At 36.1% G+C, this 19,921-nt stretch overlaps 1 protein-coding gene across 3 annotated transcripts in view; it reads left to right on the plus strand.

Moving 5' to 3' along the window:
• Positions 1-19,921, plus strand: part of KCNT2 (potassium sodium-activated channel subfamily T member 2) — a gene marked incomplete at both ends in the record, with an annotated part of 388,861 nt that overhangs the window by 332,735 nt on the left and 36,205 nt on the right. For all 3 annotated transcript variants that reach the window (XM_080917662.1, XM_080917663.1, XM_080917664.1), the window contains one exon: positions 5,818-5,929. In XM_080917662.1, coding sequence (XP_080773788.1) covers positions 5,818-5,929 — 112 coding nt within the window. The remainder of the gene's footprint in view (positions 1-5,817; positions 5,930-19,921) is intronic.

The raw sequence follows: 19,921 nt of genomic DNA on the forward strand, positions 1-19,921 counted from the left end.
AATGACATCATCCTACCGGTGCTTCTTTAGATGGTAAAAATTTCAAAGCAATTTTCTTCAGCTTTATTTGCATTAATCTTTGCTTCGGTAAGAAGTGTTGTTGATGTAGTTTGCTAAAACATAGTGACGGAGCTTTTAAGATGAGCACTGTGAACATGCAAACAATTCGTGGATCTACCATCTTTTTTATAGTAGTCCAAACCTTCCATTAGCAGAAACAGGGGACAGCGACCTCTACAGCCAAAGGCACTTAACAGCTGTACAAATTCAATCTTTGTTCCTGAGAAAGAGTAATGAAGTATGCACTGCTTATAGATTTAACAGACATCTAGGAAAACTTAAGAATATACAAGTTGTTACCACTAGAGTGATTAGGAGCAATAACATAAACACTGCTGGAAGAGTCTGTGTGCTAATGAATAATTACTTAACTGTAGCCAGTTAAATTTGTAAGTAACATAATAAAAGTTTATCTACAGTATTTATGCTTCACAATTATTAAAAACAATAGAACACTGTCAAGATTGGGTGAGGTGTCTTGGAATTTAATAGAGTTTTTTTTTCTTTTTCTGTTGAATATAATCTGGGGTTCTGCAGTGGCAAAATGTCAGTGTTCACCAAAGCCCCATAATATTAGGGGTTTCTAGGTTCTTTGTCTCCTAAACTGGAAGCATGGATTTTATAAGATGCTGCATCTTAGAAAACAGCTCTACTATGAAAGAAAACTTAAAGGGAGATTTCATTGTAGACAGAAAGCAAACAGAGTTTTTATTGGATCAAAGAGCAAGTGCATTGGTGATGATAATCTTTGTCTAGGGTTTAATAAGGATTACTGGTCAGAGAAATGGAGATGTGAGTTGGTCAGACCAGTTGTCCTAGTCACAGATCACAATGGTGAATTCATTTGTCACTCAAAAGCAGGGCTGGTGCTTCAGCACACACACACACACACACACACACACACACACACATACACACACACACACACAAACACACACACACACACACACAGACACACACACGTTCCAGAGTTCACACCCACTAGGCAGGTATGCTCTGTAGATTCTTGTATTAAAGGAGGAGGAAGTTAAAGATAAGTGACCAGTACATAACCTAGTTTCTATAAACATCACATTTCTAGCCCCTAGTAAGACAAAACTATCTCCAAAACCACTGATATCCCTAACATCTGGCCAAGACAGAACTACCTGTTTTTCAGAATTGAATCAGAACTCTCACAGCTTCTTGAAAAATTTCTTTCCCCTAATCTCATGACAATAGACCTCGATAGCAAGAATATTTACTTTAGTCTTGTGTGTGCAGAGATTTGTCCTTAAATAATTTATAATTTCCCACAAATGAAAGGAAACTACATTTACAGAGGTGAGGGGAACACTTGAGAGGGACCTTTGCCTACTACACAGAGCTTGGGGCACTGAGAACATAAACTACTCAAGAAAATGGAACAGAGTAAGGAAGACCATTGCGCCATGGTATGGTAAGGCCCTGCACAATCCACTGTAGTTCGGGCTTTGCCGAGGACAGTGTGTTAGTACTGTGATCCTTTAAGGAGAGCAGAGAGACACATCACAACGTGGTTGGGAGTGTTTATGGAGAAAACAAAGGGGACAGATTAGACCAATAAAGATTTTTGTGTTGTTACAAATGTTACGGCATAAAGTGTAAAGTGGAAAAGAAAAACTTTTATTCCACTTTGAATTGGTCCAAAAAGTTAGAGTCTTTCTGAGGAAGGAAAGCATATGCATGTAAGAAACAATACAATCCAAATTAATGTGGGAGTCCGCAAGGGATCTCCTTTTAAACTCCCAACAACCAAACAACAAATTACCAAGCAAGAGATTGTGATTATTTTATTTTATTTTATTTAAATAATATTATATCAATTTCCTAAAAATAAAATACCAAGAAAAGATGATATATAAAGAATAACATTTATTAATTGCAATATTGTTTTACTGTCTTGGAGTCTGGGGAAAAGAGACTTATACATTGTTATTTCTAAATTTATTAACATTCACAATGCATTTAGAAAATAGTAAGGCTGAGACATAGATGTTAGTATCAGCAATTATAAGAAACATAATTAGATATATTAGTAAATGAATACATAAATAAATACTATAATTAAATACACGTTTTTTATAGATATAAAGGGTCCTATAATACTTTATTTCGTAGGTATTACTTTTAAATTTTCACTAGGTGGCAGGCTTAGCTAATGCATTATTATTTTAAATAAATATAAGTTCATTTATGTGTAAGAGGCAAGGCACATACATCCTGTAAATAACATTTCAAGCATAAAAGCAACTCAAATACAATCAGGTCCTGCAATTCTAATTATTATTCAACCAATATTATCATTTGCCTCTTACAAGTATATATTTCTGTTATACCTAATGATTTAGAGAAAGAAGCCATATACAAACACATAAAATTTACACTTCATTGGAAAATAAAAATTCTCTATTTTTGTGATTGCATTTTTATTATTCAGAAGATATATTTGCATCAGAAGTTATTCATGCACTGGTGTCTTGATCTCTCTTCATATAGGAGCAGTTTATCACCATTTTAACTGATATGCATAGGCTGATAATTACTCTGCTGTGCTGTCTTCATAGTTTGCAGAAGGGTAAATCATGAGTACGTCACTTTTATGCCTCTTTGTACATCCAAAGACCAAGATTTTTAACAATAGACTTTTGTCAAGTCTTTGATAAATTAGATATTAGACATTAGCTCTATATTCTAAGACCAATGCCACAAGCCTAGCACTCTTTATGCTGAGTGGTAGATTTAATATGTGAAACACAAACATATTGATAGATACTCTTAGTAATATATGTCTTTGATCATCTGGGTTTTTTTCCCACATGCTTCCTCTTCATTATAGTGATAAGAAGAGGCATTTTGAATTTGAGATTTGGAGTATTAGCTAGATTTGGACACATACTGAAAAACAGTAAACATGTCTTGTTTTTCTGTATTTTAATTTCTTTAGTAAAAAGGTCATTGTAAGTGGTTGCCAAAAGTGGGGAGGGTCGTTCCCACCTACAGTTGAAGGAGATAATGCAATCTAGTTCTCTTGATTTACAATGGAAGTTGAAAACTTCCAACAGTCAAGCATCAAATACCAATCAAGAGAATAAGGTTTTGGTGTTTGACCAATAGTAGATTTGCTAAATCTACCAAAAGCAGCCAGAGCCACAAAGAGAGCTACAGACTAGTTCTACAGATCTGAGCTCATGCAGTGTTTCGGCACAGACCAGTGCAAATCTGCAGAAATTGAAAAAATGGAGTCAAACTAGGCCAACTGCCTTTCAAAAATGGAGGTACAAATAGTAAAGAAGGAAGTTCAAATACAGATTACAGCTCTTAGCTCCTAAAGAAGTTACAAGAATCTGTTTGGTATACACACATTATAAAATCACTATGAACTAAAGAGCAGAATCCCTGTGTCTACTTCCAATCCATTATCCCAAATTCATGAAAAAACTTCAGAAAGTATGTCACAAAAGATGTGTAAGTTAAAGAAGTATAACATACAACAAGATAAACAATAGTACATCCTGAAAGGAACATCTAGACTTCCAGATACTGTTATTTCATAAAAGCAAATCCTCTACAGTATAGGGCTGTAGATGGTGTGAAAATCAAATGCCAGGGACCTTAGGGAAGAGTTTTTACTCCTAATGATTTAAGATATCACATCTTAAGTGGATTCTAGAGGATGTGTAAAAAATAGCCTTGATTTTGAGCATGTAAAAGTTTAGGAGAACAGTAAACATGAAAACAACTGCATCTTAGGCAAAAAGGCCAAGGAAAGAAAAATACTGAAAGAGACTAAGGCTTCCTTCCATAAGATATAACATCAATTTGATTCAGTAGACTAGGGTCTGCCATATAGTCAGGTTTCCTCCCTCCTTCCCTCCCTCTATTCTTACTTCCCTTCTTCTCTTCCTCCCTTACTCCCTTTTGTCCTTTGTCTCCCTCTCTTTCTTCCCCCACAAGCACACACACACACACACACACACACACACACACACACACACACACACATATATATATAGTAATAATAATAAGAATAAATAGAAACACCAAAATTTCTTAAATATACTATATATTGTCTGCTGTTTGGCTGTTTCACAAACCATCCATAATCTTCATAATGCACTTTCTTATATAACATTCAAAACAGTGGCATGTTACACAAAGAAAATTACTATGATTTTTTAATGTTAAACCCCATTAGAGGGAATTATAGTGAAGTCATTTTTTACTGGTACTATTTACCCTTACTACATGTTACTTAGACCAAGAAATAAGGGCTGTCATCAAAATTGAGATAAAGGCATCATACTTCCTACATTATAAAGCATACATGACATCTAGGTTTTAGGTCTCCTTAGGTAAAGAAGAGGATGTACAGGTATCTCATAGAACTATGAAGGATACTGTTTAAAGAATAGTTTCAAATTTTAACATGAATGGTCAAGAGAGTTCTTGGAAAAAGACCTGAGAGAAAGGTGTCATAAATAGTTGTCACATGCTGGGAATTAGTCCCTGTAGGCGGTTCACGTGTTAGTTTTCCACCATCGCCTGGCAGGTGGGAGACATGTTAGCAACTTTCTGTCAGCATCAGGAAATATTAGGCCCCAGGAAATGTGAAAACCAACCTCAGCACTATGGGTCAGGGAGAGTGTTCCTCTTTTCACACAAGTACAATTTTGTCAAGTGTTGTCAAGCAGCCAGCTGCTAAGGCAGCAGCAACCTAAGCACTGGTGTTACTATGAAATGAGAGAGCATCAGATGTTTAACATGGTTTTGAGAAATGTATTATAGCTTATGTTTTTTGTAAATGATAATCTTTGAATTTAGGGATGAGGTCAAGCTACTAGTAGGCTATTTAATAGTCCTAGCTTAGTTTAACTTAAAAGACATTGGTTTTGAGGGGGAGGCAAAAATCATAGAAAATAAGTATGAAACTACTGAATTATCTCAAAATAGTAGAGTCAGAAAAGCTACCCGTGACATATGAAGATTAGATTAGACCAGAGCAGCAAGAGATGCATGTATACAGTCATTGACTGTAACAATGTGATGCATTTCTCCATGATGGGGACAATTAGGTGAGTGTTTGTGGATTTGTGAAATCTTGAGTGTATAACAAAAGACATAAGTAAAGAAAGAAGTTTCAGAAAAACTTAGCTCATGTTAACATCATTATTGATGCTTTAACCTTGGCTTCGATTCATTGGTGAAACTTACCTGAATTATAGTATTTCTGTATCTCAGAAGCTTGTTATAACAAGATTTGTCCTGTAGAAAATATTATTATTATATATAAATGTATAACATATTATTATACTAGGCAGCATAGCTTTAGAGAACTCATGGAATGGAAAACAAAAACATCAAGTGAAATTTTTAGCAATCCGAATATCTGTATATTTTACTTTAATATCATCCACAAAGTAATCTTAATAACTTCTTAAATCAACTTTATGAGTTCCTTTTCCATGCTGTTTCATAATTATTGAGATAAAATGTCTAATAAAAGAAAATTTGCTAAATTTATTTTTTCCACACAGTACTAGCATGTGGGTTAAAATAGAGGGGAAAATAGTGTTTCATTTTTCTTGTATTTCATAGATCACTTCATGTAGCAGTGCCTGCTGTTGAAATTAGATATAGTTTTATACCTAAGGCTAACAATCACTCATTCATAAATATATTACTATAAAAACAAGCCATATTGTGTTATTAGTATGATGTAATTTTTCTTTAATTTAGGTTGTTTTCAAGTCTCAGTATTATCACTGAACTTACTCATCCAGCAAATATGAGATTCATGCAGTTCAGAGCCAAGGATTGTTACTCTCTTGCACTTTCAAAACTGGAAAAGGTAAGACACCTATATTAAGAAACCTTGACCATTTTGGTTCAAAGAATTATTGATGATGTACCTTAAAGGAATGATAGGCTTTGGTTATTTCTTGCTAGAGTTATATAATGGGCACATCTTGAGAAAAAGCAAGGTTTGTTGCTCACATAGATGTGACCTAGTACATCTGTAGCAGGTCACCTGAGCATGAAAACCAAGAGCAAAAGTCATGAAAGACTGGAAATTTGGTTTAATATGAGTATTTCAATGCAGTTACACAATTAGGACCATGTCATGAGGATGCTAAATGGATCAGTGATTTTTACCAAGTCAGTCAACGTATACATAAAGAGTATATTACTATGCTTGTTCAGTAAGTTTTGTCCTGGTAAATCTCTGTCTCTAGGGATTAGTAGATACCTTCAGATGATCTGAGTCTAGAAAGAAACCTACTCAACTAGTCTTTTTACAAAATATTTAAATATTTGTCTTATGTGGTAGTAACAATAGAAGTAGTAGTCATAGTCATTGTTGCATGTGTGTGTGTCTATATACACATATACATGTAGGAATGTATTGCTACCTGTGTGCTACACTTCACCTCTGCATCACAGAAGGAAACATTCCCTCCCAGTGTGGGTTCCAAGGATACAACTAGGTTTTCCAGCCTCTCTAGCAAACACTTTTACCCACAAAGTCATCATGCCTGCCTGGACAAAAGGAGTATTCTCAGAAGAATTCACCTGGGTGAATTTGGTTGATTTTTTTAATTACACTTAATTAATAACACTGTGCCACAACATGCAAGAGAAGGCCAGAAACCTGCCTGGCTCTGATGCTTTATCAAATGCAAAGGTGAAGGTGACAAATGTGTGTCCTAAGCTCCATAATCAATCCCAACAGCACATCCTCAAATCACAGTTTCAGTTTCAAAACAAAAAGTAGCTATAAGCATTATCACTGGACCGCATCAATTTCTAGTTTCCCTTTTTGAAGTTGTATCACCAAACATTTCTTGATGATCCTTGTTCATATAATTCAGTTGCTAAGCCTTGTCTTCTCTTCCCTGCAGTTCAAGCTTCTTCCTACACAACATTATTCATATCAGCTCAGTCAATATTTTTTTAAGATTACATAACTTATAGCTAAGGGCAGCTGCAAAAAAACTTCAAAGAATTTTCAGACTCCAGCTTCCTGCCTAAAACTTACTAAACTCATGCATTTGTTTCTGATTGATTTCACAGCCAGACCTAGTCTCATACTTCCTTCCTGAATGTAGATTTTGTGTCATTTTCTAGTTGTCTCTTCAATGCATGTTTTTCTCTAGTGTTCACAGGACATGATTTCAGATTTTTGAGATAGTAACATGGAGTCAGGCTTTGTTGTTTAACTCTCTTCCCCCATTTCTCCATTCATCCTTCTCCTTTTTTTGTCAACACCAGAAGTAAACTACAATAAATGAAAAAGACCATGATAATCAATTTGAATTTTCTGTAACCAGTATTGGGAGACACTCCTCCTATTCATAGGCCATTGGTTTAGTCAAGCACATAGTGATTTGGAATGCAGCCCACCCATGTCTAGAAAGAAAAAAAAAAAACTGACCAGTAGTAAACTGGAGAGTCAGTAGGCTTGTGTCATGCACAATACATCTCCCTAATAGTTATTTTCTTCAAACTTAAACATCTTTCTGAAATATAGCATTCATATTATCATTTGCATTTTCAATTTATTTGGCTCTCGTTTCATTCTTTTTGCTTGCTGAATAATCAAATTATCTTTGTTAGACTTTTTTTGTAGAAAACATTCCACACTTCTCTTAATGATGTTACACAGCAAGTGTCAAAGCAGAAAGATTATAAGAGGTAGGCACAGACATGGAGTAGGTGAGGGGAGGTAAAGAAATAGGATAGGAAGGCAGCAGAAGAACATTTTATTTACAGGGTATATCTTATATGTCACACATAGAAACATACACAGGCACACACACATATCACGCACACAGAAACACACACACCATATAGAGATACATAAACACCATACACACACACACACACATAAAAACACATACATGCTATTTTTTCATTGTGATGTATGAACAGTTTTCTTCGCAATGCCTTCCTTTAATATTGTTTCTAAATATAACTGCTGACCAACGATAACATAGTCAGACTTTCTCATCATTTAAACTACACAATGATATTAGATCTGGATTGATGACAGTAATGTGTAATAATGTAAAATACTAACCTTTACATGAGCAGACTGATCCTTAATCAACACAATGACAGACAATAATCTTCCCACACAAGAAGAAACAGCTGAGAACTGATCTCATAATAAAAAGAGTCCTATCCAAACTTTTTTTAATTGGAGAGCCAAAGAAGGCAGGAGGGGACTTACTAATAACTAGAGATGAAATGTGTAGGAGCAATAGGAAAAATGTTTAAATTGTTTTTATGTGTTCATTATGTATAAGCAATGAGGAATAATGTTGTACATCATCTTAAATCATACATGAATTAAATTGAGTTAAAAGGAATGAATATTGATTGGACAACTGCTGTGGGTGTACAAAATGCCTTGCCAAAAATTGGCAGTATTAAAATTTGAACAAAACACTTATAAACTATAATATGATGGGTTACACAGATGCATAAAAATCATTAAAGAATATTATGTAACTATTTTTTATGTATGGACAACTAATTTGCATATTTATTCATTAAAAATTTAGAAACTATAATTGCTAAACTGAACATTGGTACTAAATGCCAATACTGTGTTGGATTCTTGATAAAGATTCATGTAGTTTTTACAAATCCTATTTATTCTTTCCTAATGTAATTATTCAAGTGAATTTGAAGAAAATACAATGTTTTATTTGTTTACAAATGGTGATAATTATAATTTATATGAATAATAACTCTAATATGTTGAGTAGTAGATTTTAATGCAACAGGTCTAGTATCTTCACATTGGGCCTCTAAGTAGGACATGAGCAGCCATCAGGGTTGATTTTCAAAGATGTTGGTGTGGGTACTTACTTTCATACATTCCACAGAGTTGCCAAAGGCACCATGTTTTTAATTGTCTTGAAGATGAATACGTATGTCCACATACTAATACAGCTTTAATGTTTTAGGGCAAATGATTTAAGAGATGTTATGTAGGTAAATGTTAATAAAGGCTACTAGAAGTAGGGACTCTGTTATCAAATGTCAGATGGGAAATGAAAGCATGCAAAAAATTGCATTTCAGAGAGGAGACAGAAGCCAACAATTTGTTCCAATGAATCTTGGTTTACTTTGCCTCCCACACTGTTCTATTACATCCAAAAAATAATGTCATTTCTTTCCATATGGTATTGGATTGCCACATAGCAAACAAAATATCTGCCAGGATGAAATTTTTTATTCCAAGAAAAGCAATTATATGTGATCACAAATCTATTCAAAAGACAGGTGTGAGAAACTGCATTAAATCATCTTAAACCTTTAAGTAATGGTTTAAGTATCACGGAATTCTTTTAAGTGCTTTAGACAAATGCTTATCAAGAAAATTGGTCTACAACAAAGCTTGACTTGGATCCAAAATTCTGTTTGGAAAGAAACCTTCCTGCTTAGTGTGAGATAGAACTGAAAGCCTGTGGAGGATTTATGAGCTGAATACTCATGTCAATCAGTGTATTTATTGTTTCTTTGTTTTTTGAATGTTTTAATGAGAATAGTACTAGGTCACTTATTCCCCTTTCTTCCTCCCTTTGTCCCTTTTTTATGTTCCCCTCCATGCCTCTCTCACTCTGAAACTGGCATTCCTTTTAGTTCTATTATAATGGTTAAATAGATACATACACATATATGCATAGTATGTACAACGATAATGCCATTTTGCTATTATTTTGTTGTTGATGATGTTGTTGATTATATGGCTTCAATTTGACCACTCTGTATTTGCTAAAAAAGAAACACAATAATTATTAGTTAACTTTCAACAATTATTAAGTTAAGTGTAGCTCTTTTTCTAGAAGTGGAATCCCATATGTGTTCCCCCTTCCACAATTGCATATCTATTGATACTAGCATTGTTCTGGTCTTGTTTATACTGTTATTTCTAAAAAGAAAGATTGACAGCAGATTTCCTGGTATTCTGTCTCTTGCAATCATTCCTCCAGTGCTTTTGTGCTGTTCCCAGAACCATAGAAGTGAGATCTGTGATGTGGGTATATCTTTTAATGTTGGTATTAGCAGGATTCATTGATCTCCACATTGTGATTTGCTCTGATGGTCTCCATTTTCTGCAGAGATGCTTCTTTGATGAGGGGTGGTAGTTGCATTTATCAGTCAAAGGAGGCTTTCTAGAAAAGCAAGATTAAAGTTTAGAGATATAGAGCTGAGCCATGGAAAGTTGATTCATGGACCCTAGTTCCATTTTTAAGAGAATTACAATATCTCTCTGTGTGTGTCTCTGTGTGTATATGTGTGTGTGTGTGTGTGTGTGTGTGTGTGTGTGTGTGTGCGAGCCCGCGCACACACGAGCTAGATTCAATAGTGGATATAACTAGTATGACATAAAATACAGTAGATAAATGTTAATCCAAGAACATGGCTGCTCTGGCAATGGAAAAGATCCCTAGACTGTCTAGGTCTATGTGATCCAGTAGAGATGCAGACATGGTCTGTATTAGAGGATGAACTGGCTAAATACAAACTATTAATACATATCTTTAATCACTAACAATGACTATTAGTTTATAAAAGGAGCCAGCCATGTTTTAAAGCAACTTCTAATTGAGAGGCAGACAAAGTGATGAATCAGAGAAAGATTTGACAGAATGAATCAGAGATAGGATATGCCCTCCTCTCATGAAAACAGAAAAGTAAGATAGGCTACTTAGAGCAGCACAGGAGAAACAGAATGTGTGTATATGGACAGTTTTACACAAACAGTTTAGAGAAATAAGCTAGACAGAGGTGAACATACTACTGCTGAGAAAATGGGGAGGCAAATTAGAACATATTGCCAAGTTACTATAAGGCCAAGCAGAGCAATTTATTGAGAAGCTGAAAGAAGCCAGATTGAATCAGTCAACTTGGAAGATTAGTTTGTATGGAGGCTGGATACTTCTAGACTAGGAATAGTGAGAACAGAGAAGGAAATGCTTGATCTCAATCTATTTCGTGTATTCACACAGCTTGGGTACAGCTTTCATCTCATGATTCATCTGAGGAAATAAAAGGAATATTTATATCTGGCTCATATCTGAGCAAGTAAAAACATCCTTTAAAAATCTGAAAACAAACAATACAAAGTAAAGGTTTGTTGCAAAATAGAAATAAATGGGACAATCCATCTTGTCTTCAAACTTCTAATAAGTAACTCCAGAGACACAAGAGAGGTATTGAATATGCTTCCTTTTTTCATTTTTAATTTTTTACTTCTAACATATAAATGTTAAAGTCTTATTATCTTCAGTAAATTTTTGTAGTATGCAGTTCCTAAAAATTGAACAGTTTATGTGCTCAAATGAAGTTTTATTACCCATATGTAGGGAACAGGCTGTTTCTGACATGTCTGTAAGTAGCAGGAAGCAAATGCATTGTCTCTACTCTCATGTGACAGAGAGTGTAAAGGAAACATATAATCAATAAACAACTTTCTGGGAAAAAGAGTCAGGAGTTATAGATTTCATCTGTGTAATGCAACAGTTGAAGGTCCTATCAAGAGCGATAGGGCAGGACCTGCTCTAAAGTGACAGGCCTCTATGGTAAAGTAACAGTTTTGTTACAACAACAACTAAACCAGTGAGGTAAAATGAGGGAAAGGAGGGACACAAGCCTGGTGGGACTGCTCTGCGAGTAGCCGGGGCTCAGAGAGGTCTGGGCCACGCACCCAGAAAGCATGTCCTCCATTCGTTCAGGGGAGCAGGAACTCTGTCATAGGGTCTCAGTTTCCACCCGATAAGCTTCTACTTGCAGAACAGGCACTCAGACCATCTGCCACCAGGAACAGCAGAGATCCAGGGACACAGGCCTGGTGAGACTGCACTACGAGTAGCCTGGGCACAGAGAGGTGTGAACCAAGTGCTCGGAAAGCACCCCCCATTGGTTCAGGGGAACAGGAACTCTGCCATAGAGACTTGGTTTCCAACCAGAGGGCCCGTGCCTGCAGAGCAAACACTCAGGTCATTAGCCACAAAGAACAGAGGAGATCCAGGGACACAGGCCTGGTACACAGGAGAGACAGGAACCAATCACTGACAACAAGACCATGTATAATCACAAACAACAAGATGGCAAGAGGAAAGTGAAAGACCGTACCCCAGAGAAACCAAGACAACCAGGCAACACCAGAACCCTCCTCTCCCATTACAGCAAACAGCAGAATGCCAACCACTCCAGAAAAAGAAGACTCAGATCCGATATCATACCTCAAGATGATGATAGAGATCCTTAAACAAGAACGGGAGGAAAACATAAAGAAATAGAAGCTTTTAAAGAGGAAACAAGAAAAACACTCAATTAAATAAAAGATCTAGAAGAAAACAGAACCAAAGAGATGAAGGAATTGAAGAAGGAATTTAAAATGGAAATGGAAACAATAAAGAAAACACTAAAAGAGAAAACCCTAGAAATATAAAGCTGAAAAAAGAAATCAGAAGTCACAGAAGCAAGCATCTCCAACAGACTACAAGAAATGAAAGAGAGAATCTCAGGGGCCGAAGACTACATTGAACACATAGACAAAACAGTCAGAGAAGAGGCAAAAGTCAAAAAGCTCCTAACACAAAATGTGCAGGAGATCCATGACATAACGGGAAGAACAAACCTAATGATAATAGGAAAAGAAGAGGGTGAAGAATATCAACTAAGAAGCACAATAAATATCTTCAACAAAATTGTAGAAAAAAGTTTCCCTACCCATAAGAATGAGATGACCATGAGCATAAAGAAGCCTACAGAACTCCAAATAGGTTGGACCAGAAAAGAAATTCCTCGTGACACATAATAGTCAAAATGCCAATATCCAAAGCAAAGAAAGAATACTAAAAGCAGTAAGGGAAAAAGGTCATGTAACATATGAAAGCAGACCAATCAGAATCACACCCAACTTCTCAACAGAGACCATGAAAGATAGAAAATCCTGGACAGACATAATACAAACCATAAGAGAACACAAGTGTCAGCCCAAGATGGTATACCTAGCAAAACTCTCAATCACCATACATGGAGAGACCAAGATATTCCAAGACAAAACTAAATTTACTCAATATGTGACCACAAACCCAGCACTGCAATGAATTATACATGGAAAACCCAATACAAGGAGGAAAACTACATCCTAGTAAAAACAAGAAAAAAAACCTAAGCAAGACAACCAAAAGAAGAAAGACACACAGGCACAATTCTACCTCTATAAGCAAAAATAGCAGGTAACAGCAACGATTATTCCTTAATATCTGTTAACATAAATGGATTCAATACACCAATAAAAAGATATAGGCTATCACTGGATACATCAACAGAATCCAGCATTTTGAGGAATACAGGAAACTCATCTCAGAGACAAAACCAGACACTATTCCAGAGTAAAAGGTTGGGAAAAAACTTTCCAAGCAAATGGCCCCAAAAGCAGAAATGAAAGTGGAGACATAACTGAAACTGAGGAAATTCAAGCAATCTTCACACCTACTACAAAAGCCTATACTCAGCAAAGCTGGAAAATCTGGAGGAAATGGATGAATTTCTAGACAGATACCAGATACTAAAGTTAAATCAGGACCAGGTAAACCATCTAAGAATCCCATTACACCTAAAAAGATAGAAGCAGTCATCAAAAGCCTCCCAAACAAAAAAAGACCAGGTCCAGATGGATGCAGTGCAGAATTCTATCAGACATTTATTGGCCACCTAATACCAATACTCTCCAAATTATTCGAAAAATACAGTAAGATGGAATACTACGTAACTTATTTTTCGAGGCCAAAATACCCGATATTCCTAAACCACACAAACACCCTAAAAGGAAAGAGAACTTCAGACCAATCTCACTTATGAACATTGATGCAAAAATACTCAACAAAATCCTTATAAACCGGATCTAAGAACACATCAACACGATCATTCACCATGATCAAGTAGGCTTCATGCCTGGGATGCAGGGATGGTTGAATATATAAAAATCCATCAATGTAATTCACCATATAAACAAACTCAAAGAAAAAAAGCCACAAGTTCATCTGACTAGATGCTGAGAAAGCATTTGACAAAAATTCAACACCCCTTCATGTTATAAGTCTTAGAAATAATAGGAATCTAAGGCCCATACCTAAACATTATAAAAGAATATACAGAATATATGTATACAATATATAGCAATATACAGAAAACCAATAGCCAACATCAAACTAAAAGTGAGATACTTGAAGCAATCCCACTAAAATCAAGGATTAGGCAAGGCTGCCCACTCTCCCCCTATATATTCAACATAGTACTGGAAGTCCTGGCCTAAGCAATCAGACAGCAAAAGGAAATAAAAGGAATACAAATTATAAATGAAGAAGTAAAAACATCACTGTTGGCTGATAACATGATAGTGTACATAAGTAACCCCAAAAATTCTACCAGAGAACTTCTACAGTTGAGAAACAAGTTCTGCAAAGTGGCTGAATATAAAATTAACTCAAAAAAATCAGTAGCCTTCCTCTACTCAAAGGCAAAAATGTGGAGAAAGAAATTAGGGAAAAGATTCCATTCATAATAATCACAAAATATATGAAATACCTTGGTGTGACTATAACTAAGCAAGTGAAGAATTTGTATGGCAAGAACTTCAATTCTGTAAAGAAGGAAACAGAGGAAGATTTCAGAAAATGGAAAGCTCTCCCATTCTCATGGACTGGAAGGATCAACATTGTAAAAATGGCCATCTTACCAAAAGCAATCTACAGATTCAATGCAATCCCCATCAAAATTCCAACCCAATTCTTCATAGAGTTGGAAAGAGCAATGTGCAATTTCATCTGGAATAACAAAGGACCTAGAATAGCGAAATCTATCCTCAACAATAAGAAAACATCTGTGGGAATTTCTATCCCTGACTTCAAGCTCTATTTTAATGCAATTGTGCTAAAAACTGCATGGTACTGGTACAGAGATAAGCACGTGGATCAATGGAATAAAATAATAGATCCAGAAATGAGCCCTAACCTATATGGTCACTTGATTTTTGACAAAAGAGCTGTAAACATTCAATGGAAAAAGTTTAGTGTCTTCAACAAATGGAGTTGGTCCAACTGGCACTCAGCATGCAGAAGAATGAAAATAGACCCTTTCTTATCTTTTTGTACAAAGCTCAAGTTCAAGTGGATCAAAAGTCTCCACATTAAACCAGGTACCCTGAAATTATTAGAAGAGAAAGTTGGGAAAACCTTAGAATACATAGGCACAGGAGAAAATTTCCTGAGCAGATTACTAATGGCTCCTACACCAAGGTCAAATATCAACAAATGGGACTTAATGAAATTATGAAGTTTCTGTAAGGCTAAGGACACTGTCAAGAAAATCAAAGGACAGCCAACAGAGTGAGAAAAGATCTTTACCAACCCCACATCAGATAGAGGCCTAATATCCAAGGTATACAAAGAACTCAAGAAGTTAGACACCAGAGAATCTCATTTGCAATCTCATTAAGTCCCATTTGTTAATCTTTGACCTTAGAGCTTGAGCCATTGGTGTTTTGTTCAGGAAATTTTCTCCTGTGCCTATGTGTTCTAAGGTTTTCCCTACTTTCTCATCTAATAGTTTCAGTGTATCTGGTTTAATGTGGAGATCTTTGATCCACTTACCCTTGAGCTTTGTACAAGGAGATAAGAAAGGGTCTATTTTCATTCTTTTGCATGCTGAGTGCCAGTTGGACCAGGACCATTTGTTGAATAGGCTGTCCTTTTTCCATTGAATGTTTAGTGCTCCTTTGTCAAAAATTAGGTGACCATATACATGAGGGCTCATTTCTGGATCTTCTATTCTATTCCATTGATCCATATGTCTATTTCGGTACCAGTACCATGCAGTTTTCAGCACAATTGCCTTGTAATATAACTTGAGGTCAGGGATACTAATTCCCGCAGATTTTTTTTGTTGTTGAGGATGGATTTCGCTCTTCTAGGTCTTTTGTTATTCCATATGAAATTGCACATTAATCTTTCCAATTCCATGAAGAACTGGGTTGGAATTTTGATGGGGATTGCATTGAATCTGTAGATTGCATTTGGTAGGATGGCATTTTTAAGATGTTGATTTTTCCAATCTATGAGCATGGGAGATCTTTCCATTTTCTGAGATCCTCCTCAATTTCTTTCTTTAGAGGTTTGAAGTTCTTGTCATACAGGTCCTTCACTTGCTTAGTTAGAGTCACACCAAGGTATTTCTGTGACGATTGTGAAGGGTACCTTTTCCCTAATTTCTTTCTCCACGTTTGTCCTTTGAGTATAGAAAGGCTACTGATTTGTTTGAGTTGATTTTGTATCCAGCCACTTTGCTGAACTTGTTTGTCAGCTGTAGGAGTTCTCTGGTGGAATTTTTGGGGTCACTCAAGTACACTATCATGTCTTCGGCAAAGAGTGATGTTTTTATCTATTCCGTTCCAATTTGTATCCCCTTGATCTCATTTTGCTGTCTAATTGCTCCAGCCAGGACTTCCAGTACTATGTTGAATAGGTAGGGGGAGAGTGGGCAGCCTTGTCGAGTCCCTGATTTTAGTGGGATTGCTTCAAGTTTCTCGCCATTAAGTTTGATGTTGGCTGTTGGTTTGCTGTATATTGCTTTTATTATGTTTAAGTATGGACCTTGGATTCCTGTTCTTTCCAGGACTTTTAAGATAAAGTGGTGTTGGATTTTGTCGAATGCTTTCTCAGTGTCTAGTGAGATGACATGTGATTTTGGTCTTTGAGTTTGTTTATATGGTGGATTACGTTGATGGATTTCCTTATGTTAAACCATCCCTGCATCCCAGGGATGAAGCCTACTTGGTCATGATGAATGATCGTTTTGATGTGTTCTTGGATTCAGTTTACAAGGATTTTGTTGAGTATTTTTGCATCAATGTTCATAAGTGAGATTGGTCTGTAGTTTTCTTTCCTTGTAGGGTCTTTGTGTGGTTTAGAAACGAGGGTTATTGTAGCCTCAAAAAATGAGTTGGGTAATATTCCATCTGATTCTATCTTTTGGAATATTTTGGAGAGTATTGGTGTTATATCCCCAATAAATGTCTGATAAAATTCTGCACTGAACCCGTCTGGACCTGGGCTTTTTTTGGTTGGGAGGCTTTTGATGACTTCTTCTATTTCTTTAGGTGTTATAGGGTTATTTAGATGGTTTATTTGGTCCTGGTTTAACTTTGGGATCTTGTATCTGTCTAAAAATTCGTCCATTTTCTCCAGATTTTCCAATTTTGTGGAGTATAAGTTTTTGTAGTAGGATCTGATGATTTCTTGAATTTCCTCATTTTCAGTTGTTATGTCACCACTTTCTTTTCTGATTTTGTTAATTTGGATACTCTCTCTTTGCCCTCTAGTTAGTTTGGCTAGAAGTTTATCAATCTTCTTGATTTTCTCAAAGAACCAACTCTTGGTTTTGTTGATTTTTTCAATGGTTCTTTTTGTTTCTATTTGGTCTATTTCTGCCCTAATTTTGATTATTTCTTGCAGTCTACTCTTTTTGGGTATATCTGCTTCCTTTTGCTCTAGGGCTTTTAGCTGTGCTGTCAGGTTGCTGATGTGAGCTCTCTTCAGTTTCTTTTTGGAAGCACTTAGGGCTATGAGTTTTCCTCTCAATACTGCTTTCATTGCATCCCATAGGTTTGGGTATGTTGTGTTTTCATTTTCGTTGAATTCTAGAAAATCCTTAATTTCTTTCTTTATTTCTTCTTTGACCCTGCTATCGTTTAACAGAACGTTGTTTAGTTTCCATGTGTATGTGGGCTTTTGGTTGTCTTTGTTGTTGTTAAAGACCAGCCGTAGACCATGATGATCTGAGAGGATGCATGGGAGTATTTCAATCTTTTTATATTGACGGAGGCTCGTTCTGTGTCCAATTATGTGGTCAATTTTCGAGTAGGTGCCATGGGGTGGTGAGAAGAAGGTGTATTCTTTTACTTTAGGATACTATGTTCTGTATATATCTATTAATTCTAATTGGTTCAAAGTCTCTGCTAGTTTTGCAGTGTCCTTTTCAGTTTCTGTTTCCTTGATCTGTCCATTGGTGAGAGTGGGGTATTAAAGTCTCCCACTATTATTGTGTGGGGTGAAATGTATTTTTGAGCTTTATTAGGGTTTCTTTTATGAATGTGGGTGATTTTTTATTTGGAGCATATATGTTAAGGATTGAGAGTTCCTCCTGACAGATTTCCCCGGTAATGAGTAAAAAGTGTCCTTCCTTATCTTTTTTGATAACTTTAGGTTGGAAATTTACTTTATTCGATATTAGAATAGCAACTCCAGCTTGCTTCTTGGAGCTGTTTGCTTGGAAGTTTTTTTCCCACCCTTTTACTTTGAGATAGTGTCTGTCTCTGTGTCTGAGATGAGTTTCCTGTATGCAGAAAAATGCTGGATTTTGTTTATGTATCCAGTCTGATAGTCTATGTCTCTTTATTGGGGAGTTGAGACCATTTATGTTAATAGATATCAAGGAATAGTTGTTTCTGTTTCCTGTCATTATTGCTGTTTTGGGTTGAGTTGTGTCTGTGTTTTTTTCTTCTTTTAGTTTTTTTGTTTATGAGTTTTCCTGTTTTTACTAGGCTGTATTTTCCCTCCTTGTATTTGGTTTTCCACCTTTAATTCGTTGTAATGCTGGGTTTGTTGTCAGATATTGTGTGAATTTTGATTTGTCTTGAAATATCTTCGTCTCTCCATCAATGGTGATTGATAGTTTTGCTGGGTATAGCAGCTTAGGCTGGCACTTGTGCTCTCTTAAGGAGTGCATGATGTCTGTCCAGGCTCTTCTAGCTTTCATAGTCTCTGTTGAGAAATCGGGTGTGAGTCTGATTGGTCTGCCTTTATATGTTACCTGACCTTTTTCCCTTACTACTTTTAGTATTCTTTCTTTGCTTTGGGTACTTGATGTTTTTACTATTATGTGTCGGGAGGTATTTCTTTTCTGGTCCAACCTATTTGGAGTTCTGAAGGCTTCTTTTATGCTCGTGGTCATTTCATTCTTGAGGGTAGGGAAGTTTTCTTCTATGATTTTGTTGAAGATATTTACTGTGCCTCTTAGTTGATACTTTTCTCCCTCTTCTATTCCTATTATCTGTAGGTTCGGTCTTCTCATTGTGTCTTGGATTTCCTGGACATTTTGGCTTAAGAGTTTTTTGTTTTTTGCATCTTATCTGGCTGTTTTGTCTATGTTTGCAATGTTGTCTTCTGCCCCCGAGATTCTCTCTTCGATCTCTTGTAATCTATTTGAAATGCTTGCTTCTGTGACTCCTGATTTCTTTTTTTGGTATTCTGAGTCTAGGGTTATCTCTTTTAGCGTTTTTTTTTTTATTGTGTCAATTTCTGTTTTAATTTCCCTCTTCCATTCCTTTATTTCTTTGGTTCTGTTTTCCTCTAGTTCTTTGAGTTCTTTGAGTGTTTTTCTTGTTTCTTCTTTAAATGCTTCTGAGTCTTTTTGCTTTTCCTTCCTTTCTTGTTTAAGAATCTCTATCAGCATCTTGAGGTATTATTTCAGGTCTGTGTCTTCTTTTTCTGGAGTGTTTGGAATTCCGATGTTTGCTGTTATGGGAGAGCTGGGTTCTGGTGTTGCTAGATTGTCTTGGTTTCTTTGGGATATACTCTTTCTCTTTCCTCTTGCCATTTTGTTGTCACTGATATGTTCTTGCCTTTCCCTTGTATCTGGTCTGTGTCCCTGGATTTCCACTGGTCCAGGTGTCCAATGGGCCGAGCCCTATTTTATGCCTCAGAGTCGTCGGGTGTGAGCAGAAGTTCCAACATTCTGTATCTGGTTGCAGTTGTTCAGC

Source organism: Micromys minutus, assembly GCF_963924665.1.
Source record: "Micromys minutus genome assembly, chromosome: 6".
NCBI lineage: Eukaryota > Metazoa > Chordata > Mammalia > Rodentia > Muridae > Micromys > Micromys minutus.